Below are 27,262 nucleotides of genomic sequence, written 5' to 3' on the forward strand. Positions count from 1 at the left end.
ATAGGCAGAATAATAACAATCTACTTCAGTTCTCAGGAGCGCTTTGTGTCCTTGTTTCTGCCTTTTCTTTCACTTGCCAATTGTATAATGTCATCTTTTCTTTTACCTGATGTTGGATCTTTTGTTTGATCCTTTTTAGTTTTCTCTTTGTGTGAATTGAGCTGCCTGATCCTAACTTCTGATCTGGCCCCTCACCTTTGCTAAATGTGCTCTTTTAAGCTTGTGCTAAATGTGCTTACAGCTTTCTCAACCTCTTCTGCCCATGAGGATCATATATTGTGCTTGCTACCCATGGCCCGATGATGGCAAATATTAACCATAAGAAACAATAAGAGGACCTACAGAAAAAAATCAAGACCAAAATCAAGAGTGGAGACATGGTGACTGGAAAGGAACTTCAAAGAGTTAAACTTCTGAGTCCAACTGTATAGTTTGTATCTTAGAATTTCCTGAAATTATAATAAAATTTAGTTGTGTGCACGAATTAATACTAAACTTCAAGGGAGGGAGGTGGAAGGCATGGTAAATAAAAAGGGTTTCTACATTCAGTATGACAAATAATAGTAACACTAAGGAGATTATGAGAAATTAAAGATCATACTGTAATCCCTATAGAATACCCATTAAATAATAATGCAAGTAGAGGAATTAAATTACATATTAAAAAATGTTTAACCCTAGAGTTGCCTGGCTGGTTTAGTCAGAGGAGCATGTGACTCTTGATCTTGGGGTTGTGAGTTTGAGTCCTACATTGGGTGTAGAGATTACCTAGATAAATGAAGCTTTAAAAAAAAATGTTTAACCCAAAAGAAGGCAGGAAAGAGGAAGAGGGACACAGAACAAATTGTAAACAGGTAGCAAACTGGGGGACCTGTGTTCAACCACATCAACAATTATAGTAAACATAAAAGAAACACTCCAAATAAAACTGACAGATTGTCAGACTGAATAAAGAATGACCCAACTATATCTAAAAGAGGCACACTTTAAATACAGAAACACAGGTGAACATTCAAAAGACACACAGTGAAAACACTAATCATAAGAAAGCTGGATATGTTAATATCAGATATAATAGAATTCAAGAAGGTATTATCATAGATACAGAAGACTATTTTATAATGATAAAATGGTCAGTTAATCAAGGTTAGTAAATCTTATAATGTGTAACTATGTTACAGATATGACATGTTAATATACATAAGATTTAAATTTTAAGTTTATTAATATATTATGAACCTAATATCAGGGCTTCCAAAATCACAAGGTAAAAACTGACAGAACTAAGTTTTTAAGAAGAACAATCTGGGGCACCTGGGTGGCTCAGATAGTTAAGCATCTGACTTCGGCTCAGATCATGATCTTGTGGTTCGTGGGTTTGAACCCTGCATCAGGCTCTGTGCTGACAGCTCACAGCCTAGAGCCTGCTTCGGAGTCTGTGTTTCCCCCTCTCTCTGCCCATCCCCTGCTCACTGAGGCTCTGTCTCTCTCTCTCAAAAATAAAAATAAACATTTAAAAAATAAAAAAGATGCTTAAAAAAAAGAACAATCCACAATTTTATAATTAGAAATTTTAATACTCCATTCTCAGCAGTTGATAGAACATCTAGACAGCAAATATTAAATATATAGAAGAGTGAACAACACCTTGAGTGAACAATCTACCATCTTGAATCAATTGGCATATATAGAATACTTTATAGAACACACAAGGAACACACGGCAACTTCAGAGTGCACATTCCCTTCAAGTGCACATGGGATGTCCAAGTTACATTGTACATTGGGCCTTAGAGCAAGGCTCAGTAAATTTACAGAACTGAAAATATTTTCTACTACGTTTAATGAAAGTGGAGATCAATAAAAATAAGGTAGGAAATTCACCAAATATTTGGAAATTAAATGCCATGCCTCTAACTAACCCAAGTCAAAAAATTTAAAGGAAAATGTATTGAAATAATATATTCTTTTTTCTTTTTTTAATGTTTTATTTACTTCTAGAGAGAGAGAGAGAGAGAGCGTGAGCAGGGGAGGGTCAGAGAGAGAGGGAGACACAGAATCTAAAGCAGGCTCCAGGCTCTGAGCTAGCTGTCAGCACAGAGCCTGATGCAGGGCTTGAACGCACGAACCATGAAATCATGACTTGAGCCGAAGTTGGATGCTTAACCGACTGAGACACCCAGGCACCCCTGAAATAATATGTTCTTTGACAAAAGTGGGATTAGTCTAGATATCAATAACATAATAGGGGGAAAAGTCTCAACTTCCTAGAAATGAAGAAAAACCACTGTTAAATAACCAAAGAGAAAATAAAAGTAGAAATTGGAAAACAGTTTTGTCTGTATAATAATGAAAATGCAACATATCCCAACTTGTGGGATACAACTAAAGCAACATATGGACGGAAATCTCTTGCATTTAATTACCTAACATTAGAAAAGAAGGCTGAAGGGTGCCTGGTGACTCAGTTGGTTGAGCATCTGACTCTTGATTTCTGCTCAGTTCATGCTCACAGATTTGTGGGATCAAGCCCTGTGTCAGGCTCTGCACTGATAGAGTGGAGCCTGCTTATGTTTCTCTCTCTCTCCTCTCACTGCCCCTCCCCCTCTTGTGCACACGCTTTCTCTATCAAAATAAATAAACATTTAAAAAAGGTCGAAAGTCCATCATCTCAGTTTCTTTCTTTTTTTTAAATATTTTTATTTCTAGGAGAGAGAGAGACAGCGTGAGCAGGGGAGGGTCAGAGAGAGAGGGAGTCATAGATTCTGAAACAGGCTCCAGGCTCTGAGCTGGCAGTCAGCACAGAGCCTGACGCGGGGCTCGAACCCACGGACCGCGAGATCATGACCTAAGCGAAAGTCGGACGCCCAACCGACTAAGCCACCCAGGCGCCCCTCATCATCTCAGTTTCCATTGACAGACTAAAAGTGGAAGCAAATTTAAACACAAAAGAAAACATATAATAAAGAGAAGAAATTTAAAAATACAAAGCAGATACACAATAAAGAAAATCAACAAAGGCAAAGGTTGGTACTTTGTGTATGGCTACTTTTACAAAACAAAGCAAAACGAAGGAAAACTGAAGAACACACAAGAATTATATGTAGGGATTGGAGGGAATGAAGTTAATGGAGCAGGGATAGAATGCCACCTTTACTGCATTTTGTTTTGATTTTTGAGTCACTCAAAAAGTTTTACTATCCATCCAGTACTATTCCAAGCCATATTGGATCCTGAAGCAAAAAGAAACATATATGCCCCTATATACACTTATCGGAAGACCTTCCCATGCTTTGAACCAGATTGGGAAAGTTAATAAAAGCTCCCTAATTAAGAAAAAATGACTATATGGGCTCCTGGCTGGCTCAGTCAGTAGAGCGTTTTGAGTTTGAGCCCCTCAGTAGGCATCAAGTTTACTTAAAAGATGATAGATAGATGATAGATAGATAGATAGATAGATAGATAGATAGATAGATAACGAAAAAAATATGACAACCTGTACAAAGTGGGATGTGATGGCTTCATGTCCCAGGAACCATGAGCTGATTGGAAATAATTGTTCTCAGTGCATAATAATCCTAGTTTATAAAACAAGCAAACAACAGTTTGTTTTATCTAAAATTCTAGTATTTTGTTTTTCATGGATTTTTTTTGCATTAATTTTGATTTAGAAAATATTGCATTAAAACATTATTTGTCTTGATTACTGAGGTGTTTTTTTTTTTTTTTTTTTGGTGCCCTCTTAAATTTTGCATCCAAAGTGATTGTTTGATTTGCCTCACCCTAATGTGCCCTGAACACATTAGATGGGATCATCTGGAGCTGGGGGAGCTGGAATGGAGGAGATTTAGTGATTTTCATCATGGCCAAGGAAAGAAAAGACTGTGGACATATTTATTTAAAGACTCATGGGGCACCTGGATGGCTCAGTTGGTGGGGCATCCGACTTCATCTCAAGTCATGATCTCACAGCTGGTGAGTTCCAGCCCCGAGTTGGGCTCTCTGCTGTCAGCATGGAGCCTGCTTTGATTTCTGTCTCCCTCTCTCTGTCTCTGCCCCTCCTCAGCTCATGCTTTCTCTCTGTCTCAAAAATAAATAAAAATATCAAAACAACAAAAAAACTCATTAAAAGATGTAAAGATATGGGTAGGTTTTAGGAAATTCTAAAACTTGGTGTGTGTGTGTGTGTGTGTGTGTGTGTGTGTGTGTGTGTGTGTGTGTGTTTATCTCAGAATCACAGGTTGGTGTTACTGGGCAGTTTGGGTTTTCATCTTTGTGACTGAAGAAATCAACAGAGACATCCATGGGTTACCCAATCTTACTCTAGGATTTTCCATTTGGAACTCTGAAGGCTTCTTCTCAGGGGCACTTCAGGGGACCATATGCCTCCTGATAGGGTTCAAACACCCAATATCCAACTACAGTTGCTGAGCTCACATTCCTGTCCCTGCTCTAATTGGGGACCTCAGTTGGCCCTGTCCATGCCCATGGCAAGATTGCTGCAACTATATAGATTTCCTCAGGTGAGTGATTTAAAAGCTCATTTTCATTTTATCACCCTTTCCCTACCAACTTGAACAATCTCCTTGCAGTTTCAACCCAAAGTCACAGTGCAGCCCCCCTCAAAGCATAATGGAGCACCCAGGCATTCCTCCACATTCAGCAAACATTTTCCCAGGACCCCGTTTCCTCGTAAGTACAATGAGGAAAATAATTGCACCTACTTCACAGAGTTATTATGTGGATGCTGTAAATTAATTCATGTAAAGCACATGAAATGGTCCCTGGCACACAGGGTGAGGTCTGGGAGGGTCCAAACACAGAAGCTTCTGTCCCTGTGGAGTTGGGATATGTCACACTGCTGCTGGTGTGCATGTATTCACCAATTTGGAAGCTCTCCAAATCCATACTCTTGGGGTTTTATGGGGGTTTCCTCACAGAGGTATGATCAATTATTAATTCCATTTCCAGCCCCTTTCCCCTCTCTGAAGAAATGAGAGGCAGGACTGAAAATTCCAAGCTTCTCATCATGGCCTTGGTCTTCCTGGTGACCATGGCCCATCCAGGAGCCACCTAAGAGCCCACCCAGAGTCACTTCAATAGATCAAAAGATGCTCCCAGTGCTCTTACCATTAGGAATTTATAAGCGTTTTTTCTTTTAAGTTGATTTATTTTGAGAGAGACTGAATGTGTGAGCTGGGTGTGAGGGGGAAGCAGAGAGAGAAAGAGAGAATCCCAAGCAGGCTCCGTGCTGTCAGCATAGAGTCTGACGTGGGGCTTGAATCCATCAACCATGAGACCTGAGCCAAAATCAAGAGTAGGACATTTAACCAACTGAGCTACCCAGGCACCCCAGGAATTTACAAAGGTGTTAAGAGTCCTGTGTCAGGGATGAGGTCAAAAACAAATATTAGAGGGACACCTAGGTGACTCAGTCGATTAAGTGTCCAACTTTGGCTCAGGTCATGATCTCACGGTTCATCAGTTCGAGCCCCATGTGGGGCTCTGGGCTGACAGTTTAGAGCCTGGAGCTTGCTTTGGATTCTGTGTCTCCCTCTTTCTCTGCTTCTACCCTCTTCACATTCTGTCTCTCTCTCTCTCTCTCAAAAATAAAATAAATATTAAAAAAATATTTAAATATAAAACTCCAAATATTAGAATAAGAGATACTCCTGACACTATTATCATTCAGGGAATTACAAAGGTTTTATGAGCTCTGTGCCAGGAGCTGGGTGGCAGAGACCAATGTATGTATTTTCTGTCACCTCACACCAGGAGGGTCCAGTCTGAGGAATGGCAGAGAGTCTGGATGAGATTTTTGTTAAAGCTGCACATAATGCAATGAGATTCTCTCAGATTTCACAAGAGAAATAACATAATGTGTAGGCCAACATAGACGGGAAGTGGCTGGCAGGAACTATATAAGGGAGTCTGAACCCCAGAAAACTTGGTTTAAAGCTAGACACAGTGTGTTCTGCCTAGTCCTAGAGATGAATTAAAATGGAAACAAAAAGCAGAAACAGGGACACAAGTCCTACCAATGCAAGAGACAGTCAGGAAAACTGAGTTCCCAAGCCTTATCCAAGGACCTAATGGAGGAGGGGAACTAGGATATTAACATCCCTAAGTTAATTTATAATGTTAGCATGCTACCAGTATAAGTAGTTTTATTTCTGCAGCTGTATTTATGAATTCTATAACTCATGTAAAAAAATAAATAAGCAGGGGCAGCTGGGTGGCTCAGTTGGTTAAGCATCCAACTCTTGATTTTGGCTCAAGTCATGATGTCAGGCTCAGGTAATGATCTCAAGGATTGTGAGTTCAAACCCTGCATCACGATCTGTGCTGTCAGCACGGCGGAGCCTCCTTGGAATTCCCTCTCCCTCTCTCTCTGCCCCTTCCCCGCTTGCATGTGTTCATATGCTCTCTAAATAAATAAATAAATAAATAAACAAACAAAAAAAAGAAGTAGAAGGGGAGAACAATGAGGAGGGGGAGAAGAAGAAACCAAAAATCATGGTGAATTCATTTTTAATTTGGGAGTAGAGAAATATTTCTAACGATGTCTCAAAATCCAAAATCCAAAGTCTATACCCCAAGAGGAAAACATTCAAGCACAATTTCAGACAGTTCAGTCAGAAAATGCAAATGCAATTGTAAAAAGAAATGCAATGGAATAAATTTAAAGATTGAATTGGCTTTGTTGAATGATTCATGAATTGGGCAGCATCCTATCCAGCACTAGAATGGAACTCCAGAGGGCTACAGAAGAAAAGGTTTGTATTTTTATTCATTAAAAATTTTTTTTAATGTTTATTTTTGAGAGAGAGAGTGGGGGAGGGTCAGAGAGAGAGGGAGACACAGAATCCAAAGGAGGCTCCAGGCTCTGAGCTGTCAGCACAGAGCCCAGCGCAGGGCTCAAACTCACAGACCGCAAGATCATGGTCTGAGCTGAAGCTGGATGTTTAACCGTCTTGATTCACTCAGGTGCTCCCAGAAGGAAAGGTTTTTTTAAAAAGGCAGAGAGAGTGTACAACAAGGAAATCATAGATGGAAAAATAAATCATCTGGCAAGGTAACCTTCCTTTGGGGGACAGTAGAGTCTGTTAGAAGCATTGGTGCTTCATTGGTGCTGACCAGAAAATTCCAGACTGACCAGTTAGGACTGCATTCCTAGGAAATGTCAAAACTGTAATCAGGGCAGTTAAATATTGGCATGGTGTCATGGGTTTGAGACAGGGAAACCGAAGGACTCCATAAAAATCTGGGTTGTTCTGTGTGTGTGTGTGTGTGTGTGTGTGTTTCCTGCTTATATTCTTATTAGGACCTGCACCCCCACCCCACTCTACACACTTCTCAGAATGTCCTCCCTGGATTTTAAAATTTTAAAATTGTTGTTTGTTTGTTTGTTTGTTTGTTTGTTTTTGAGGGGGTGGGGGAAGGGGAGAGAGAGAGGAAGAGAGAGAATCCCAAGCAGGGTCCATGCTGTCAGCGCACAGCCCAGACTCAGGGTTCCATCTCGCCAACGGTGAGATTATGACCTGAGCTGAAATCAAGAGTCAGATGTTCAACCCACTGAGCCCCACAGACACACCTAGAATGTCCTCCTTGTAAGAGACAAGGAATTCATGATTTCTTTAACATCTAAGCAAGGACCAGGTGAGAATGACCAGAGGAAGAGAATGGTAGAGAACACACAGCCAGGGACCCCCTTGGTAGAGAATGCCTCTACCACTGTAGAGGCTGCTTTTAGGAAAACAGGCTTGAGTGATGGAGTGTGGAAAGGGCCCACAGCAGTTCCTTGGCTGAATACAGACAGGCCCATTGGGTGACCCAAAATATCCATAGGCCCTAACTGACCAATGGGTTAATTACATCCAGGCACAGTTACCAAAAAAGGGTAGAATTCCATACCTAGCCATACCTCCTCACCTTCCCTGTTTTAAAAACAGCCCCCACTCATTGCCTCGAGGCAGACAGCCTCTCCTCTGCTATCCGGCCTGCCCCTCCCTTAAAGTATGTTCCATAAACTTCTATTGCCTTTCTTCTGCCTCAGGTGAATTCTTTCCCCATCCAGGCCCTTGGCTTCCACCTGATCCTTGCCCCACATTTGGAGACCCCCATTCGACCAGATTTAGACACCACAGCCATCCTATGCACATTCTGGACCATGACACTAGACATCTCCATGCCAACACCCCCTCGTTCCAAGGAATAACACCTGGCCCCTTGTCTTTGCTCTAACCGGTTCCTGGATAACTGAGGGGACACGTGCATCAGACCACTGTCCTCAGTAAAAACCCCAGACTGCAAACAAAGATGAGACTCCCTCCTTTCCTTTCTGAGTATCCTGGACACTGTCTATATATGCACTCTCTCTACACCTTTTATAAACTCTGCTCTTACTTCCTGCTGGCTTACGCTTGATTTCTATCTTACAGCCAGGGACCCCCTTGCCTCATCCTACGGGACCCTCTCTGGGTCCCCAGACCCAGCCCGCAAGCATCACCTTTAACCCAAGTGACTCCATTTGGGGCCTGTTGCTTCCTTTTAACAATTTAAATATTGAAAATTTTAAGTGTTGCTAGGAATTTACCCAAGGGATACAGGAGTGCTGATGCATAGGGGCACATGTACCCCAATGTTCATAGCAGTACTTTCAACAACAGCCAAATCATGGAAAGAGCCTAAGTGTCCATCAGTGGATCAAGAAGATGTGGTTTATCTATACAATGGAATACTACATGGCAATGAGAAAGAATGAAATCTGGCCATTTGTAGCAACGTGGATGGAACTTGAGGGTGTTATGCTGAGCGAAATAAGTCAGGCAGAGAAAGACAGAAACCATATGTTTTCACTTGTGGGTGGATTAGGAGGAACTTAATGGAGGATGAAGCGGGAGAAGAAGGGGAAAAATAGTGGGGGAGAGGGAGGGAGGCAAACCATGAGAGACTCTTGAATGCTGAGAACAAACTGAGGGCTGATGGGGGTGAGGGAAAGGGGAAGGGGGGTGATGAGCATGGAGGAGGGCACTTGCTGGTATGAGCACTGCGTGTTATATGGAAACCAACTTCACAATAAAGTATGAAAGAAAAAAATGAAAATTTTAAGTGCATTTGTAAGAAAATAAATGCATGTTACAACTACGCTGAATTTCCTCTTCTGGCCATCATGCAGTTAGTAAGACTGGACTCACTGAACTTATGTAAAAAACTATAAAACTAGACAGAACAAGGGCACCTACCTGGGTGGCTCAGTCGGTTGAGCATCTGACTTTGGCTCAGGTCATGGTCTCACAGTTTGTGAGTTTGAGCCCCATATAGAGCTCTGTGCTGGCTGCATGAAGCCTGCTCGGGATTCTCTGTCCCCCACTCTCTTTGCCCCTCCTCTGCTCACACTCTCTCTCTCAAAAATAAATAAACATTTAAAAAAATAGACAATATATGAAAAACATGTTTTCAGACTGGAGAAAACAGGCAGTACAGACCTGTGATCCCTGAGAAAAAGGCACCTTTTATGCCACAGTTCAGGGGAGGAAAAGTCCAAACAGACCACAGCAGGCTCTCTGAGATGAGAAGACAGATATTTGAGTTCAGGGAGGCAGAGGCAGCTGGGTTTGGGTAGCAGAATCTAGGAAGCCAGAAGCTACACAGAGAAAATGCTCTAGAAATTTCCATAAAGTGTCCTCTTAAGTCTGTTTCTAGTAGAATCAATGACAGGCAAAGAACGAAAGAAAACAGTAAGTGAATAATTCTCAGAGTTCACACAGAGCTGGGAGATGTTCATGTCCTAACTGACATCACTGAGTCTGAGGACTCTCACGTGAGGCATTCAGAAGCGCTCCTGGAAGTATAATGCCTCAGTAAAAGTATTAAACTAGCCCTGAGGGACTTCAAAGTTTGCTCAAGCTTTCAGGCCAAAGGCACATTCTTCTTAGGGTGACTCATCTTTACAAAGCTTCAGAAAAAGGCTTGAAAGACTCAAGCCAATCAGAAAGTAATCTGAAGTGTCTTAAAGGGAAAAAAAATTATGCTAGTAAAATATATATAACATAACATTTAATTTTTTAATCATTTTTTTAAATTGAGACAGAGAGAGACAGAGCATGAGTGGGGGAGGGCCAGAGAGAGAGGGAGACACAGAATCCAAAGCAGGCTCCAAGCTGTCAGCACAGAGCCCAACACAGGCTGGAACCCACAGACCGTGAGATCATGACCTGAGCCGAAGTCAAATGCTTAACCGACTGAGCCACCCAGGGACCCCTAATCACTTTTTAAAATTAATTTTTTCCCATTTTTAAATTTATTTTAGAGAGAGAGTGAGAGCAAGGGGAGAGGGGCAGAGAGACAGAGAGAATCCCAAGCAGGCTCCACAATCAGTGCAGAGCCTGACACAGGGCTCAATCCCATGGCCCTGGGATCATGACTGGAGCCAAAGTCAAGAGTCAAGCATTCAGCTGACGCAGCCACTCAGGTGCCCCTAACTTTTTAATAATTTTGAAGTGGCATTAAGTACATTCACATTGTCTGCAACTATCACCACTGTCCTTCCCAAGCTGAAACTCTGTACCCATTAAACATCAACTCTGTTTGCCCCTCCCCTCAGCCCTTCTACTTTCTGTCTCTATGAATTAGACTACTCCAGGTACCTCCATAAGTGGACTCATACAATATTTGTCCTTGTGTGTCAGGCCTTTTTCACTCAGCATGATGTCCTCAAGGTTTTTCCATGTTGTAGCATTTGTCAGAATTTCCTTCCTATTTAAGGCTGAAAAATATTCCATTGTATGGATATTTGTTTCTCCATTCATCTGCCCAGGACACTTGGCTTGCTTCTGCCTTTTGGCTGTTGTGAATAAATCTATTATGAACATGGGTGTACAAATATGTTTGAATCACTGATTTCTTAAGGGCATGTTACAGAAGATCGATTTCTGGATCATATGGTTCCAGTGTTTTGATTGATTGATTGATTGACTGATAGAGAGACAGAGCATGAGCAGGGGAGGAGTAGAGAGAGGGAGACACAGAATCCGAAGCAGGCTCCAGGCTCTGAGGCTGTCAGCACAGAGCCTGATGCAGGGCTTGAACCCACAAACCATGAGGTCATGACCTGAGCCGAAGTCGGATGCCTAACCGACTGAGCCACCAAGGCGCCCCAGTTCCAGTCTTTTTAAAAGAAAACAACAGAGGCACCTGGGTTAAGTGTCCGACCTTGGTTCAGGTGGTGATCTCACGGTCTATGGGTTCCAGCCCGTGTTGGGCTCTGTGCTGACAGCCTGGAGCCTGCTTTGGACTCTGTGTCTCCCTCTTTCTTTACTCCTTCCCTGCTCGCACTCTGTCTCTGTCAAAAATAAATAAATATTTAAAAAATAAATAAAAAGATGGTTACTCCACATTACTAACACAAGAGGAGCTTTTAAAAATATACAATTTGGGGACGCCTGGAAAGCTCAGTTAAGCTTCAGACTCTTGACTTCAGCTCCGGTCATGGTCTCACAGTTTGTGGAACGAGCTTGGCATCTGGCTCTGCACTGACAGCATGAAGCCTGCTTGGGATTCTCTCTCCCTGCCCCTCCCTCCTCTCAAAATAAATTTATAAAACATTTTTTTTAAAAACCCACGCAATGGCACAAGGGTCCATCCTAACGGATTCTGGTTCAATTGCTGTGGAAGGAGAAGGTCTTAGCGCCAGAGATTTCAAACCCTCCAGGTGATTAGAGATTCCGAACTGCTGGTCTGGGCGGGAACCGGTTGGGGCGGGGCCTGAAAGTCACGTGCCCAGACGGGCGGCTGTGGCAGTTGATTGGCCCCGACCAGGGGTGCGTGAGACGGAGGCCCTTCTCTATTAAACGGACCAGAGAGTCGCGAAGCCTCCGCGCTTCCTAGAAGGGACGCTGACAGAGAAGCTGAGCTCCCTGCGCAAGAGTAAGGGCCGGCGAGTGGCGCGGGTTTCTTCCGCATTCGCGCCCTCAGGTAGGGGCTTAGCGGAGGGGTGCAGGTCCATCACAGGTCCGGTCCGGAACCTGGAGAGGAAAGCCCGCCATGGGGGCTGCCGCAGGTGGACACTGAGGACTTCCTGGAGGAGGTGGCGCCGCGGAGGGTCGGAGGCGGCGAGCAGGTCTGAGGAGAGGAGCTAGTGTGATAGGAGGGGTGTGTGGGGCGGCGGAGCCACGGTGGCCACGCCACGGAAAGTGACAGGGCTTGAGAGACAGTCCTCAGCCCCCGCCTTCGGAACAGGGCGCAGGGCACTTAAGGGAGCGTCTTCCTGAAGATGTCAACTTGTGAATATTTTCCGTGGCGTCAGTTTTTCAGCATTAAGAAAGAACACGTCTGATGAACACTGGTTAACAGTGTGGTTCGGTTCGGCTCGGTTATAGGGCGGAAAGGAGATGTGATTGAACGTTTCAGGAGTTCACATTGTTGGCAAGTGGTGTTTTAGATTCTGACTTCCACATGCACAATGTTCACGGAAAACGGGATAGTTTAGATAATGAGAGGGTTGAGGTCCCTTCCCCAGTCTTGAACCCATCGGCCAGGACATTTCTTTGGAGTGCCTCCTTGCTTAAAAGGCAGAGCAGAGGGTCTTCAAGCAGTGTTTTTAGGGAACTGAATGGTGTGAGGGAATGTTCTTAAATATGCACTTAGAGAAAGCAGCGTTCAACGGTGGTCAGAGAAGCAGAAAAAAAGAATGAAAATCGTATCCCAGTAACTATTGTTACTCAAGTAACAACAGTGAGTTTATAATGGTAAAGAAAAACCACAGTGGAGGCCACAATTTGGTTATACCCTAGGCCAACCACCCATGGCTGTGGAATCAAAACTTGAACCGCCCTAATTTCCCCAAAGTGCAGACTCTCCTGCAGAATTTAAGCTTTCTTCATGTCATGGTGATCTTATAGCTTCCTAGCCAATCAGCTGCAGATGAGTAAACTTGTACAGTGCTTCTATTCTAAATTTTTTTCAATGTTTTTATTTATTTCTGAGAGAGAGACAGAAAGAGAGACAGAATCTGAAGCAGCAGAATCCGAAGCAGATTCCAGGCTCAGAGCTGTGTCAGCACAGAGCCCGACTTGGGGCTTGAATCCACGAACCTGAGATCATGACCTGAGTGGAAGTCGGATGCTTAACCGACTGAGCCACCCAGGTGCTGCATGTGTTTCTATTCTAAAAGGGTTGTAAGTTTCTAGTAAACAGAATAGAAAACAAAGCTACTTCTTCATCTCATGCATAGGGGGTGGAAAAATAATTTTCTTTCTCAGTCCTTAGCTGAGACTCCTGCAATAAAAGATTAAGAGAAAAACAGACAAGTCTATTCACATGTATACTACATGTATGTGTGGGAAATACGGAAAAATGAGTAACTCCTGGAGTGGCTTAGAATTCAGGCCTAAATACCATCTTTTTAAAAACAATTTATTTTTGAGAGAGAGAACAAGGGAGGAGCAGAGAGAGAGAGGGAGACAGAATCCCAAGCAGGCTCCACACTGTGAGCACAGAGCCAGACGTGGGGCTCAAACTCACTAAACTATGAGATCATGACCTGAGCAGAAGTCTGACACTAAACTGACTGAGCCACCCAGGCGCCCCCCTAAATACTATCTTAATAGGAAAGGAGAGGATATAGGCCTCTTAGAGGAGAGTAAGAGGTTTTTAGGAAAGGTGAATGGACCCGTAGAAGAGTAGACAGAAGGTCCAATAGTTTATGACAAAGTTTGGGTGTTGTGTCAACGTCTAGTCTCCTCACCTGTGACAAAAGTCTTATCTTCCCTGGTTGGTGAAACTCCCTGGGAAGGGAATTTATGACAATTGAGTTCTTTTTGGAAGATCTGTCTTTAGGGATAGATGAGGGGGTTCAGAGAAGGCCTATCTCTGTGTTTGCCTCCTTTCAAATGCCTGCAGGTTGAAAGAATCATGGGGTGGCATCTTCTCCCCCTCATGTGCTTTATGAACCGAGCAGTGACTGCTGAGAGCTCTTGGCTTCTTCACACTTTTGGTTGAGAAGTCTCCTTGTTTGCCGTTTGTTTTTCCCTCAAGAAAATATTCATATCAAGTAAAGCTCTCTGAATATTCTTTTGACAGGGATTACCTCTGTGTATATTATATGTAGCCTGAGATCTCGAATTGCCCTAACATCGTATTTACACTCTCTGAGCTGAGTCTGTGTGAGATGGAGAAATAAATGAAGACCACCCTCCCCACCCACCCCCTAAAATGAGAATGAGCAAAGGGTCTTCATTGAGAGCCTACCATAGCAAGGAAGGGAGCCACTGTCATGTGTTTAGCAGAGACTCAAGAAGGCAGGCAGGGGAAAGGCGGGGGTGGGGGGAAGTTTGGATGTACCCAGTCTGAAGGTTGTTGGCTCGGGAAAGCTGGAGACAGGTTAAATAAGTAGAAGTAGAATATCCCATGTGGTTGGGGAGAGGAGTGTGTCTGGCTTCTCTGTTGGTCCTCAGTTGGAGGAAGGAAGTAAAAATTCAAGATAAGCTGACAGTTATTGACCAAATCAGGATTTGGAGCTGATAGCTGCACTGGCTATGGTTTAAGTTCTGGGCTGATTGCTGCAGGGTATGAGTCAGAGTTCTTTTTTCATCTATGGTCTTGTCCCTTTGTGTATTTGGTCTTTCAGTGAGAATATATAGAATATATTCTATGTATATTCTGTGTATATTCTACAGAATATATTCCAGAGAGAAGGGGAGGGTGGGGCCCTTAGGTAAAGCTTTGGTAATTGATCTAAGTTCAGAAATTCCTAAAAAGACTCTCCTAGCAGCTCCTTTCATGTTACCACCCATTTCAAAACCAATCACATGACTGTGTATTAGCAGAGGTTTGTTGGCCTTGTTGGACTTCCCTGTCCCAGGGCTGCCTGGTGAGAGAGCTTTAAGTTCAGATTGGCCTTACTCATGATCATTCTTCTCTTTTAGTCTAGGCTGATGGCAGCAATCCTTTCCCATCTCGGAGACCAGGATGTGGAAGCTGTATTCCTGACAGCTAGGTGGAAGGTGAGCTGGGCTCCTCCTCCCTTTCCTTGGGATAGTCCCTGCGGCCCAGCAATGGCCTTGACTCCTTTGTTCATGCTGAGCCATCTTTATTAATTTGGGGACTTTTCCTTCTTGGAAGGTATGATGTAAAGAGCTTGAACTCTGGGCTCAGGTTCAAATCCAGGCTTTGTTTTAATTGTGTTACCTGCAGCTAGTCGCATAGCTCTCTGGGCCTCAGTTTAATTATCTGTAAATGGGACAATGATAGTTCCTATCACAAGGAGTTCTGAGGATTAAGTGAGGCACTTATGAAAATAAGTAAGTAATACTTCCCATAGTATGTGGTTAGATTTTAAGCACTTTGCAAGTTTTAGCTACTGTTGCCATAGTCATTGATTGTTTCTGTCAGTTGATTGTTTCTGTCAGTGAGAGATACTGTGTTCCTTCTGTCAGTGAGTGATACTGTGTACCTACTGTGTACCAGATAGTATTCTTTGTGCTAGGAGATAAACTCTACCTGAAGGAGTTTACAGTCTTTTTGGAGCCCAGAGTTCAAGCTCTTTTTTTTTTTTTTAATTTTAATGTTTTATTTATTTCTGAGAGAGAGATAGAGACAGCGTGAGCAGGGGAGGGTCAGAGAGAGAGGGAGACACAGAATCCGAAGACAGGCTCCAGGCTCTGAGCTAGCTGTCAGCACAGAGCCTTATGCGGGGCTCAAACCCACGAACTGTGAGATCATGACCTGAGCCGAAGTCGGAAACTTTACCTACTGAGCCACCTAGGCGCCCTTGTTTTTGGAAAAGTAGATATGTAAACAGATTCTTCCAATATTGGGATAAATTCTTTTTTTTTAAATTTTTTTTAATGTTTTATTTATTTCTAGGAGAGAGAGAGACAGCATGAGCAGGGGAGGGTCAGAGAGAGGGAGTCACAGACTCTGAAACAGGCTCCAGGCTCTGAGCTGGCAGTCAGCACAGAGCCCGACGCGGGGCTCGAACCCACAAACCGCGAGATCATGACCTGAGCGAAAGTCGGACGCTTAACCGACTAAGCCACCCGGGCACCACAGTATTGGGATAAATTCTTATCCGCCAGTATTAAGGAAAAAACAGCAGCTTAGTTACTGAGTTTGTAACATTATAGAGATTATAAAAAGTTGAATTTAGAGGCTCCTGGGTGGCTCCGTCACTTAAGCGTCTGATTCTTGATTTCGGCTCAGGTCATGATCTGAGTTCATGAGAATGAGCCCATTGTGTCAGGCTCTTTGCTGATGGCTCAGAGTCTAGAGCCTGCTTCCGATTCTGGGTTTCCATCTCTTTCTGCCCCTCCCCCACTTGTGCTCTGTCTCTCTCTCTCAAAAATAAATATTAAAAAAAAATTTCTCCTAAGTTGAATTTAGGGACACCTGGGTGGCTCAGTCAGTTAAGCATCTGGCTCTTGATTTCGGCTCAGGTCATGATCTCATGGTTCGTGAGATGGAGCCCCACATCAGACTCTGTGCTGTCAGTGATTGAGATTCTCTCTCTCCCTCTGCCCCTCCCCCACAGTCACTGTCTTTCAAAAACAAATAAATAAACATTTTTAAAAAAAGTTGAGTTTAAAGCTAAGGAGATATGTTAGGACGCCATTGCAACAATTTTGAAAGAACAGTGGGACAGGAAGGAGGTGATTTGAGTTCATGCAGTTTGATCATATTGCTCAAGCACGTCTGCATTTTCTGAGGAATCACAAAGCTCTGCCTGCTTTTCCGGCTTCATGGCCAGTGTGCCCTGACCACCAGAGAGTCTGGAGTGCTCTTCTGTTCTTCCACTTCTTTGCACAACCTGTTCTCTCCTTCACAGGCAAACTCACCTAGTCACATTTTAAGACTGAATTAAAAACTCTTCTCTGTGAAACCCCCTCGACTTTCTACATTAACTGCATCACTCGGCCCCACATTAGTTGCAGAGGCCTGATGAGGCTTAAACCAGATGGCGGCTTATGGAGTGATGGTAAGTGAGTGTGTAGTTTTTTTCTGGAAGCTGGTCCAGTAAGGGAAGGAGAAAGAGCCAAAACCAGAGGGGAAGGAAGGCACAGGAACATCCTTTTAAAGATAGGCAAGATTTTGACATTTTTGCTGGTGAAGGGGAAGGAGTTAACGAGAAATGAGTGTTTAAGGAAAACATTCATGTGTTTCTCTGCATTCTCCTTTCATGCGGTACTTCACTTCTGACATTAGACATGCTGGGGCTTTTCCACATACATCAGGCACTTCTGTGACACCAGCCCGGTGCCCTGCAACGGAGCTCAGTTTTGAAACTCTCTGCCAGGGTTAGCATCAGACGCCACAGGTTAAGGGCTCAGTCCCACAGACATCAGCCAGCTGCAAGTCCAGCTCTGGTATAAGGAGGGACATTTGGGATGGGTGGTGAGCAAGAGCTTGAAACCATAGTCCTGGAAGTCAGGCTTGGTAAGGAGGAAAGAAGGTCATGTAATTTGGGAGATTCTGGTGTCTGTTTCCCGAGGGGGTCGGGGTGAGTATTTCCTTTTCCTGCACAGACAGCCCCTGATGCTACTCAGTTTGTGCTAAGAGAAGGGAGTGTGGTGGGCAGACACCAGGCCTCTGCTCCAAGAGCTGCCCGAGGTGTGAGGCACCTTCTGTTCTCAGCCCACATGAGTTGAACATATTTGCAAATGGAAACTTCTACCATGTACATTGTACTAAACAGTCTCTGTTTGCCCCCGCTCTGATATAGGCTCCACCTCCCCCACTTTGGTCTGTGCCCTGGGAGGCTGACCTTCACACACTGTCAGTGGGTTCTCTTGCCCTCTGGCTTCCAACTGGCTTTTGGCAATGGGATGGAAGGGGGCGGGGGAGCAGAAACTTGGAAGAAAGTGGTGTCGGGTTTTATCCCCACAGCTCTGTGCCTGTTGGGCTGTGGGATGACCGTGGCCGCAGAGTTCCAGTCTTCTTTTCCAACAACTTTCTGGATTCCAACAACCCCCTTCCTTCCTCCTTCCCCTTCAGAGATATGGGTGATTGTTCCCCATGAGAGCCAGCCCGGCATGCTTCAGCCTGCCTTGTTGGCTTCCATGAAGCCTGTCCCTTCCTTTGCAAATTGTCTGCATGCTGACCTGTCTTCAGTGACCGCATGTGAATGCACCATCTCTTTCCTAAGGGAACCAGGGACCACAATATATTATTTGTTAGAGGTGGTAGTGTATGGAGCAGGGCAAGCAAACTGGACCTTGTAGTCAAGTTTTACTGGAACACAGCTATGCCCATTCACTTACCTGTTGTCTCTGGCTGCTTTTGTGTGACAGCAGCAGAGCTGAATAATTGCAGCAGAGACCAAACCACCTGAAAGCCTAAAATATTTACCATTTGGCTTTCTACAGCGTAAGTTTGTCAGGGTGCCCAGGTGGTTCAGTCTGGTTAGGTGTCCGACCCTTGATTTTGGCTCAGGTCATGATCTCCTGGTTTGTGAGGTTGAGCCTGACATGGAGCTCCACACTGACACCATGGGACCTGCTTGGGATTCTCTTTCTCTCCGCCCCTCTCCCACTCATAAATGCACATGTTTTCTCTCAGAATAAATAAGAAAAAGTTTGTCTACTCTGTAAGATAGAGGAAAGAATGAGCTTGGCCAAGTCACTTTACCTCCTCAAGCCTCATTTGTAGAATAATGATAGTTTCACAAAATTATTTTTAAGAATTGAGGCTGGGGGTGCCTGGGTGGCTCAGTTGGTTAAGCATCTGACTCTGGATTTCAGCTCAGGTCATGATCTCACGGTTCCTGAGTTCAAGCCCCATGTTGGGCTCTGTGCTGACAGCACGGAGCCTGCTTGGGATCCCCCCTCTCTCTTGCTCCCTCTCCCTCCCCACTTCCTCACTCTGTCTCAAAAATAAATAAACTTAAAAAAAAAAAAAGAACTGAGGCTATAATTAGTCTCTGTTTTCAGGAGTCGGTGTCGTTTGAGGATGTGGCTATGTACTTCAGCAGAGAGGAGTGGAACAAACTTGACTGGGCTCAGAAGGACCTCTACAGAGATGTGATGCTGGAGAATTACAGGAACATGATCTTGCTGGGTAATGAATGACTTGGCTTGAAGATTTGGCCCTGAGTATCTACACAAGTCCTCAGCCCCTTATTTGCAATTCCAAAATCAGGAAAGCTCTGAAAACCGGAAGTGTTTTCCTAACTCATCTGGCTGCAAGACCCTGCCTGAAGTGTTCAGGTGGTAAAACCTGATCTCTTCCACTGGAAGTTATATATCATCCTTCCTTTTCCCACATGGTCTTCGTGTCTGTATACTTAAGTGTATCAGAAATATAGCGTGTTTGATTAAGGGTACAGCTCCAACCCCTGTTGGGGGTGGTAACATAATAGAAAACATACACACCAAGTCATCTAAAATCCGGGAAAATTCTGAATCCTGAAACATGGCTGGCCTCACAAGATTTTCAAACAAGGGACTGTGGACAATGAATAGTTTCCTTTTGTTTTAGAGGTCAGAGACGCTTAATCCACTCCCCACCCTAATCCTGCATCTTCTACATCTATAAGACGTAGAAGCTGAATAGATTATGGCTGATTTGGATTCCAAAGGTTAGCTTCTTTTTCTCTTGAAAAGCTTTTCTTCTCTCTAGAAGTGAGTTCCTTCTTTGTCTGCAATATCACTGGGTGTCCAGGAAATGATTCCTAGCTGACTTCATTTCTGAACCTCTACTGCTTCCTCACTCTCGGAGTCTCCCTTTGGCTATTCCAATGCAGTTTCCTCCCATGGGCATTTTCTCAACAAACTGCTTTCTTTCTGGGGCCCAGCTTTGCCACCCACACTGACACTCTTGCCACAGTCTTGACCACCTCTTATGGGATTATCTACCCACCTCCGGAGTTTCTGATTTTTATTTTCCTTGTGGAAGCATTACAAGAGCAGACTTGAGTACACAGGAAGGTACAGGAAAGTATGACAGGAAGGGGAGGGCATTCAGGGGTAACACTGTTCATATTTTGGAATGTTTCCTCCCGGTTTTTCTCTCTCTGCTTTTAAAAAATGTAGCTGAGCAGGAGCACCTGGGTGACTTAGTCAGTTAAGCATCTGACTCGTGGTTTCAGCTCAGGTCATGTTCTCATGGTTCATGAGTACGAGTCCCACATCGTGCTCTGTGCTGATGGCATGGAGTCTGTTTAAGATTCTCTCTCTCTCTCTCTCTCTCTCTCTCTCTCTCTCTCTCTCTTTCTCTCTCTCTTTCTCTCTCTGCCCCTGCACCACTCGCACTGTGTCTCTGTCTCTCTCACAATAAATAAATACACTTAAAAATTTTTTTTAAATGTGGCTGAACATATTCTTTTTATAATTTTGTAATTCCTTTAAATCTTAACATTAAGCATCAGCGTTTTCCCTGTTATTAAAAGCCCCCATAATTAGGGGCGCCTGGGTGGCTCAGTCAGTTGAGTGTCCGACTTCGGCCCAGGTCATGATCTCACGGTTCGTGAGTTCGAGCCCCGTGTTGGGCTCTGTGCTGACAGATAGCTCAGAGCCTGGAGCCTCCTTCAGATTCTGTGTTTCCCTCTCTCTCTGACCCTCCCCCTGCTCATGCTCTCTCTCTCTCAGAAATAAAACATTAAAAAAAATTTTTTAAAAAAGCCCCCATAAATATAGTAAATGATCATAATGTAATTCTGTTATATAGTCTGTAATGTTTAACCGTTATCCCATTTAGGGATACTTAGTTTGGCTTTTGTTGTTGTTGTTGACTTGTTTGTGGATTTGTCATTTTCTATATTATAATATTCTGATGGATGTTTGTGACTGTAAATCCTTATATGAATTTCCGACTATTCCCAAGATCCAGAATTTTGGTGTTAAAGGATATGGGCTCTTAGTCTCTCTGTATTATCGAATGGTTTTCAGTGACAAAGTAGGAAATAAAAATTATCTGCAGGCTTACTGCCAAGAAATTACCCCTGTTAACATGTTGGCTTACTTTTTCCTAGTCTTTTCTTATACTTAATGTACATATGCCCACACATACATGGTTTTTAAAAACAAAATTTGGATCATATTTCATGAGTTTTACATTCTGCTTTAAGATATACAGGGAACATTTTCCTAATTTAATATTCTTTGAACACATGGATTTTTAGTATCTACCTAATACTTTTGCCTTCACTGAATTCACATGTTACACTGTAGCTGTTCCTGTATTGATTTCCACTTTTGCGCTGGTACCACTGTGCTGAACATCTCTGGTACATTAATCTTGTCCTAATTGTTCCTTAGGCTATGTCTCTAAGATTACCAAATCTAAGAGTGGAATATTGTTGAGAATTTACTGAATCTTTCCTAAAGATTTTTAGAGTTTCAGAAAGATTGTGCTGAATTCTCTTCTCACCAGCCCTTTTGATTATTGTCCTTATCTGTTTGCCACTATAGACCCAAGGGGCTTAAGCTGGGTGCTAGGACCTCTCTCTGTAACTCACTAACCACATCCCATTTACTTCCCTGTGAGTAGGATTTCAGTTTCCCAAACCTGAGGTGATCTGCCTGCTGGAGCAATGGGAAGAGCCATGGATCCTGGATCTACCAAGAACTGGGACTAGGAAGCCTTCCAGTAGTGCTTGTCCAGGTGGGTGAGGAGAGGACCCAGTCCAAGTGGAAAAATCATGAAGGGGCAGGAAAGCACATTAATGTAGCCCCTCATGTGCCCCCCAGAGCCTGAGCCACGTGTTCAACATCTGTTCTCCCACTTATTCATCCCTGCTGCCCTCTGAAGCTTGTAGGTGTGGCCATTGGTCCCATTTTCCAGATGAAGAAACAAAGATTCAGATGTCTGTCACACAGTAGATTGATAGTTGGGATCCAATTTCAAGCCTCTAAAGCTCATGTTCGTTCTACTGTGGTAGAATTTTCTTTTCTTTTCTTTTCTTTTCTTTTCTTTTCTTTTCTTTTCTTTTCTTTTCTTTTCTTTTCTTTTCTTTTCTTTTCTGTTTTATTTATTTCTAGGAGAGAGAGAGAGACAGCGTGAGCAGGGGAGGGTCAGAGAGAGGGAGAGGGGGAATCACAGACTCCGAAACAGGCTCCAGGCTCTGAGCTGGCAGTCAGCACAGAGCCCAATGTGGGGCTCGAACCCACAAACCACGAGATCATGACCTAAGCGAAAGTCGGACGCTTAACCGACTAAACCACCCGGGCGCCCCGTTAGAGTGCTTTTCTAAATCAGCTGGCCTCACAGCTCTTGTGCCAAACCGGATGCTTCTTTCTTCTACGCTCATTACTTATCCTTCCCCTCTGTTTCCTCTGATTCCTTTGCTTTCATCCTTTTTCTCATATTCCCACAGTGTTTCTTGGCATGTCTACTTTTTCCTACTTACAATGTCCTGATTGCTACTTCTACCTTTTTTTTTTCACATTCCTCTGTTCCAGCGTTTCTCAACCTCTGCTCTATTGACATTTTGAGCTACATTATTCTTTTTTTCTTTTAATTTTTTAAAAAAATGTTTATTTTTGAGAGAGAGACAGAGTACAAGCAGGGGAGGGACAGAGAGAGAAGAAGACACAGAATCCAAGGCAGGCTGCCGGCTCTGAGCTGTCAGCACAGATCCCAATGTAAGGCTTGAACCCACAGACCTTGAGATCATGACCTGAGCTGAAGTTGGATGCTTAACCGACTGAGCCACCCAGGCGCCCCGGGCTGGATAGTTTTTTGCTGTGGAGGAGCTGTCCTGTGTGTCGGTGGGTGTTGAGCATACTGGCCTCTACCCATTAGATTTGAGTAGCACCATCCTAGTTGGGATAACCAGAAATGTATTAAGACATTGTCCAGCGTCCCCCAGGAGGCAAAATCACCTCTGATTGAAAACCTCTGCTCTATTCCATTGGCCTTTGTACCTACTTCCCTCTGGTTCCTTTTTTCTTGTGTCTTATGTTCTCCATTTTTAAAAAGTTGTTTCTCTCAGAATTATTAAAAAATACTAAGCTAGAAAGTATAAGAAGTAACCTCTCCTACATTTATGTGACTTTACTAGGTACCAAGGGTAGGTTGTTTTTCCATAAGTAGTGATGTATTTACTCAGTTCTCACTTCTCTGACACACACTTGTGCATTTTTTAGTCGTTCAGTTGATTTTGAGAACTCTTTCTGCTGTCAAAGCCGAGAGTCCTGTGGAAATCAGAATTTGGGCCTTGTTAGCAGGACGATATAACTAAGCAAGCACTTTGCGTCATTTAAGTGTCTTCCACACACTCATTTGGCTTCTTTTTTTCCTTCTGTGAGGCGGTGGACAGGTCATTTCTATGTTTTTTTATTTGGATAGGTTCTGAAACCAAATGGAAGATGAAAAAGCCAATTCCAAAGCAGAAGGTCTATGAAGATTTGGAGTTGTGTAACACATCGGCAGTAAAGCAGAAAACAGCCAAGAGACCTTCAGAAAAGCTACATAAATGTAACGAATTGGTGGACATTTACAGCCTCACCTTCCCCACTATTGGTGATGAATGCAACAAGAACTTCCTTCAAAACCTTCACCTTCTTCAAGATCAGAATGCTCAAGCAGGGAAGAGGCACGGCCAGCATGATGAGTATGGAAAGCCTTTCAGTCAGAGATCACTGCTTTTGCAGAATAAGCAGATTCCTCCAAACACAAAATCTTACGAATGCAGTGAATGTGGAAGAGTCTTCAGGCGTCAAGCAAATTTTGTTCGACATCAAAGAATTCACACATCAGAGGATCCCTTTGAATGCGACATATGCGGGCAAGCCTTCAAACAGAAGTCCACTCTTGCTGTCCATAAACAGTGTCACCTGCAGAAAAAGCCATATAAATGTCATGACTGTGGAAAATGTTTCCGTCAGATGGCATATCTTATTGAACATAAGAGGATCCACACCAAAGAAAAACCCTATAAATGTAGTGAGTGTGAAAGAACGTTTAGTCAGAATTCAACCCTTATTCGACATCAGCTAATCCATAGTGGAGAAAAACCCCATAAATGTGTTGAATGTGGAAAAGCCTTTGGTCGGCATTCAACCCTCATGAACCATCAACAGATTCACACTAAACAGAACACTCATAAATGCAGTGAATGTGGGGATTGCTTCAGTCGGAATGTAGACCTCATTCAGCATCAAAGAACCCATACCAAGGAGGAATTCTTTGAATGTAGAGAGTGTGGAAAAACTTTTAGTTTCAAGGCAAATCTTCATCGCCATGAGGTCATTCATACCGGAGAGAGACCCTACAGATGTGACAAATGTGGAAAATCTTTTATTTGGCGTACAAGCTTTATTAAGCATCAGGGTACTCACAGAGAACAGATATCTATGTGATACTAACTGGAAAAAGACCATTTAAAGACCACAACTGGGGGCATCTGTCTGGCTGGCAGTGGAGACTACAACTCTTGATTTCGGGGTTGTGATTTTGAGGCCCACATTGTGTATAGAGATAACTCAAAATCTTAAAAAAAAAAAAAAAAGACCAGAACTTACCACTATTGTAGGTATATGAAATTACATTGTTTTAAGAAAATTAATCAACAGGAATTGAAATGGTTTTGCTTTGGGGACCCTTTTTCTGTAGCTAACCTTCTTGCTGTGTTAAGAATGACTTAATAAGGGGCACCTGGGTGGCTCAGTCGGTTGGGTGTCCGACTTCGGCTCAGGTCATGATCTCATGGTTTGTGGGTTCGAGCCCCACGTCGGGCTCTGTGCTGACAGCTCAGAGCCTGGAGCCTGCTTCAGATTCTGTATCTCCCTCTCTCTCTGACTCTCCCCTGCTCACGCTGTCTCTCTCTCTCTCAGAAATAAATAAAACATTAAAGAAATTTTTTTTTAAAAAAGAATGACTTAATAAAACATGTAATAAGCTGTTGTGTCCACTCTCCCTTGAGCCCGTCTCCCCAACCATACTTTCATTCCCTTAAGTCAAGTTAAGGCAAAAGGGAGGCATAAAAACTCAGTGGTGCCCTAAGCTGGAGACCATTTAATGGATTATGAACGATTTAAGAATGCTTTTCTTATTTCTCAATAAAACTGGAGGAAAAAGAAGTTTTTAATTAAAAAAAAAAAAGGTATAAACAAATGCCTTTCCTTGGGTTCATATGGAAAAGTTACCTGATATTACATTGACTTTTTAAAAGCAAAGTTAAGGTCTACTGACAAGTAACTAATGAGATACTAAGAATTACTAAAATGTATCCACACACTAAAATTAGTGTGCCACTAGATTCTACTGAGAGTTCTAAGTCAAGTGTTAACAGAAACTGTCGGTGCCCCTGCCCTCTGCTTACTCCCTCTGTTGGGCTTCATCTGACTTGCACTGTGTGTCTCTTGGTCCTCTGGCTTTTTCTAAAGCCACGAAAAGGCCACTGCTCCATAGGGCAACTAGCACATTTTGAGAGCAGGCCTCGACTAAAACTTGATGGGAATTTGACAAATATGATATTCTCCCTTTAGGGGGAATATCTCTGAAGCATGTGTTTTACATGGTTTTCAGTTTTCCCATAGGATTATGCATTTATTTACCTTGGAAGCACCTGGTCAGCCATCTTCCCTGCTGTCTCTTCTATGCTCCCCTCCCAGTGTTTCAATACTTCTTCTCCCCACGAATAAGTTGCTTGAGCTCAAAAAGTGTCAGCTCTAGTCCTTGGGGAGCCAAATCCCTTTCTCCGGTTATTCCAAGCACACTCTTACGTTCAGGTTATATAAGTGGAGCTGACCTTACAACTCTTCCCTACAGCTCACAAGACAAAAACTCCATTTGAAATTCTAAAAAAAAATTTTTAATGTTTTATTTATTTCTAGAAGAGAAAGAGAGACAGTGTGAGCAGGGGAGGGTCAGAGAGAGAGGGAGTCACAGACTGAAACAGGCTCCAGGCTCTGAGCTGGCAGTCAGCACAGACCCCGACGCGGGGCTAGAACCTACGAACCGCGAGATCATGACCTAAGCGAAAGTCGGACGCTTAACCGACTAAGCCACCCAGGCACCCCTCCATTTGAAATTCTAATATCCGAAACACCATCCTAAGTTGCATTACAAAATCGCTGCCATTTAGACCCTCTCCTATAAATCCTCACTAGTTTCTTCTTGATTCTATTTTCTTGCTCCTACCAATTCCATGACTTCTTACGGAACATATAAAAACAAAGATCTACTAAGAAAGGAAGTGGCACCTAAGAAAATTAAGGAATCTGAAGACTTGGAGGAGGAATATAATAAGTGATAGATTGTATATTGGCTTCAAAAAGCAGTAATTTTGTAGTGGCCAGCATGGATTGGCTAGAAGAACCTAAACAAAATTAAGAAGTTGAGACTTCTAACTGAGGGGGAAATAAGCCTGTGAGAGAAAAGTCCACCTTAAAACAACCTTGGGAGATGAGGACCTATGAAAAAGTGCATCCCTCCACTGCTAAGTAGAAGCCATAAAACTCCCAAATAAATAATCAATTAATTTTAAAAAGTATAAGTATAGGGTGCCTGGGTGGCTCAGTTGGTTGAGCGTCCGACTTTGGCTCAGGTCACGATCTCACGGTTTGTGGGTTCGAGCCCCGCGTCGGGCTCTGTGCTGACAGCTAGCTCAGAGCCTGGAGCCTGTTTCAGATTCTGTGTCTCCTTGTCTCTCTGACCCTCCCCTACTCATATTTCACTCTCTCAGAAATAAAAACAACATTTTAAAAAATAAATTAAAGTATAAGTATAAATAAATAAAACTAGATTGATTAAAGAGATAGGGGCACCTGCTGGCTCAGTTGGTGGAGCATGCAACTCTTGATCTCCGGGTTGTGAATTTGAGCCCCATATTGGATGTAGAGATTACTTAAAAATAAAATCTTTAAAGCAAATTTCCTGATGGTAGCTCTCAGTTGTATGGATGAGAACTGATTTGGAAATCAGCAATCTGGTCCAGGGAGACTGTTACAGGCAGACACTTGGCTCTAAGGACACCTAGAGGTATGCCCTAAACGCTATTCTTGGGCTGTGGCCAACAGCTAAGCCATATAGTCTGGCAAATGGGCCTTGGACAATTAAAAATAATCAAAGTGGGGAGCCCAATTATGATAAGCCCTTTGCTTCCCAGAATAATCCAGAGTGGGTTCTGAAGGTTAACAGATGTTCTAGGCAAATCATTCGAAGTGGCAGTGTGGATGTGTGGGTATCCAAGATGAGTGGCCACGGAGGCTCCCAAGCTATGCTGTGTCAGATCATCCCACATTCCACTGTGACACCTGCTTGGGCACCAGTGGTTGTCAAAGAGTGTCCAGAACTTGCCAGGTTAGCATGGTGGGAAGTGGGCT

General features: G+C 43.3%; 1 protein-coding gene across 7 annotated transcripts in view; it reads left to right on the forward strand.

The window, feature by feature from the left end:
* Window positions 1-24,363, forward strand: part of ZNF789 (zinc finger protein 789) — a 33,842-nt gene extending 9,479 nt beyond the window's left edge. Inside the window, exons 1-5 of one of the 7 annotated variants that reach the window (XM_039226164.1) lie at window positions 11,856-11,927; window positions 14,927-15,004; window positions 18,926-19,052; window positions 21,483-21,596; window positions 23,283-24,363. In XM_039226164.1, coding sequence (XP_039082095.1) covers window positions 14,936-15,004; window positions 18,926-19,052; window positions 21,483-21,596; window positions 23,283-24,295 — 1,323 coding nt within the window. In that variant the 5' untranslated portion in view covers window positions 11,856-11,927; window positions 14,927-14,935 and the 3' untranslated portion in view covers window positions 24,296-24,363. The other 6 variants (XM_039226163.1, XM_039226165.1, XM_039226167.1 and 3 more) reach the window with 6 other exon arrangements.
* The last annotated feature ends 2,899 nt before the right edge of the window (window positions 24,364-27,262 follow it).

Source organism: Hyaena hyaena, unplaced genomic scaffold (assembly GCF_003009895.1).
Source record: "Hyaena hyaena isolate Hyena2069 unplaced genomic scaffold, ASM300989v1 scaffold_20, whole genome shotgun sequence".
Taxonomy (NCBI): domain Eukaryota; kingdom Metazoa; phylum Chordata; class Mammalia; order Carnivora; family Hyaenidae; genus Hyaena; species Hyaena hyaena.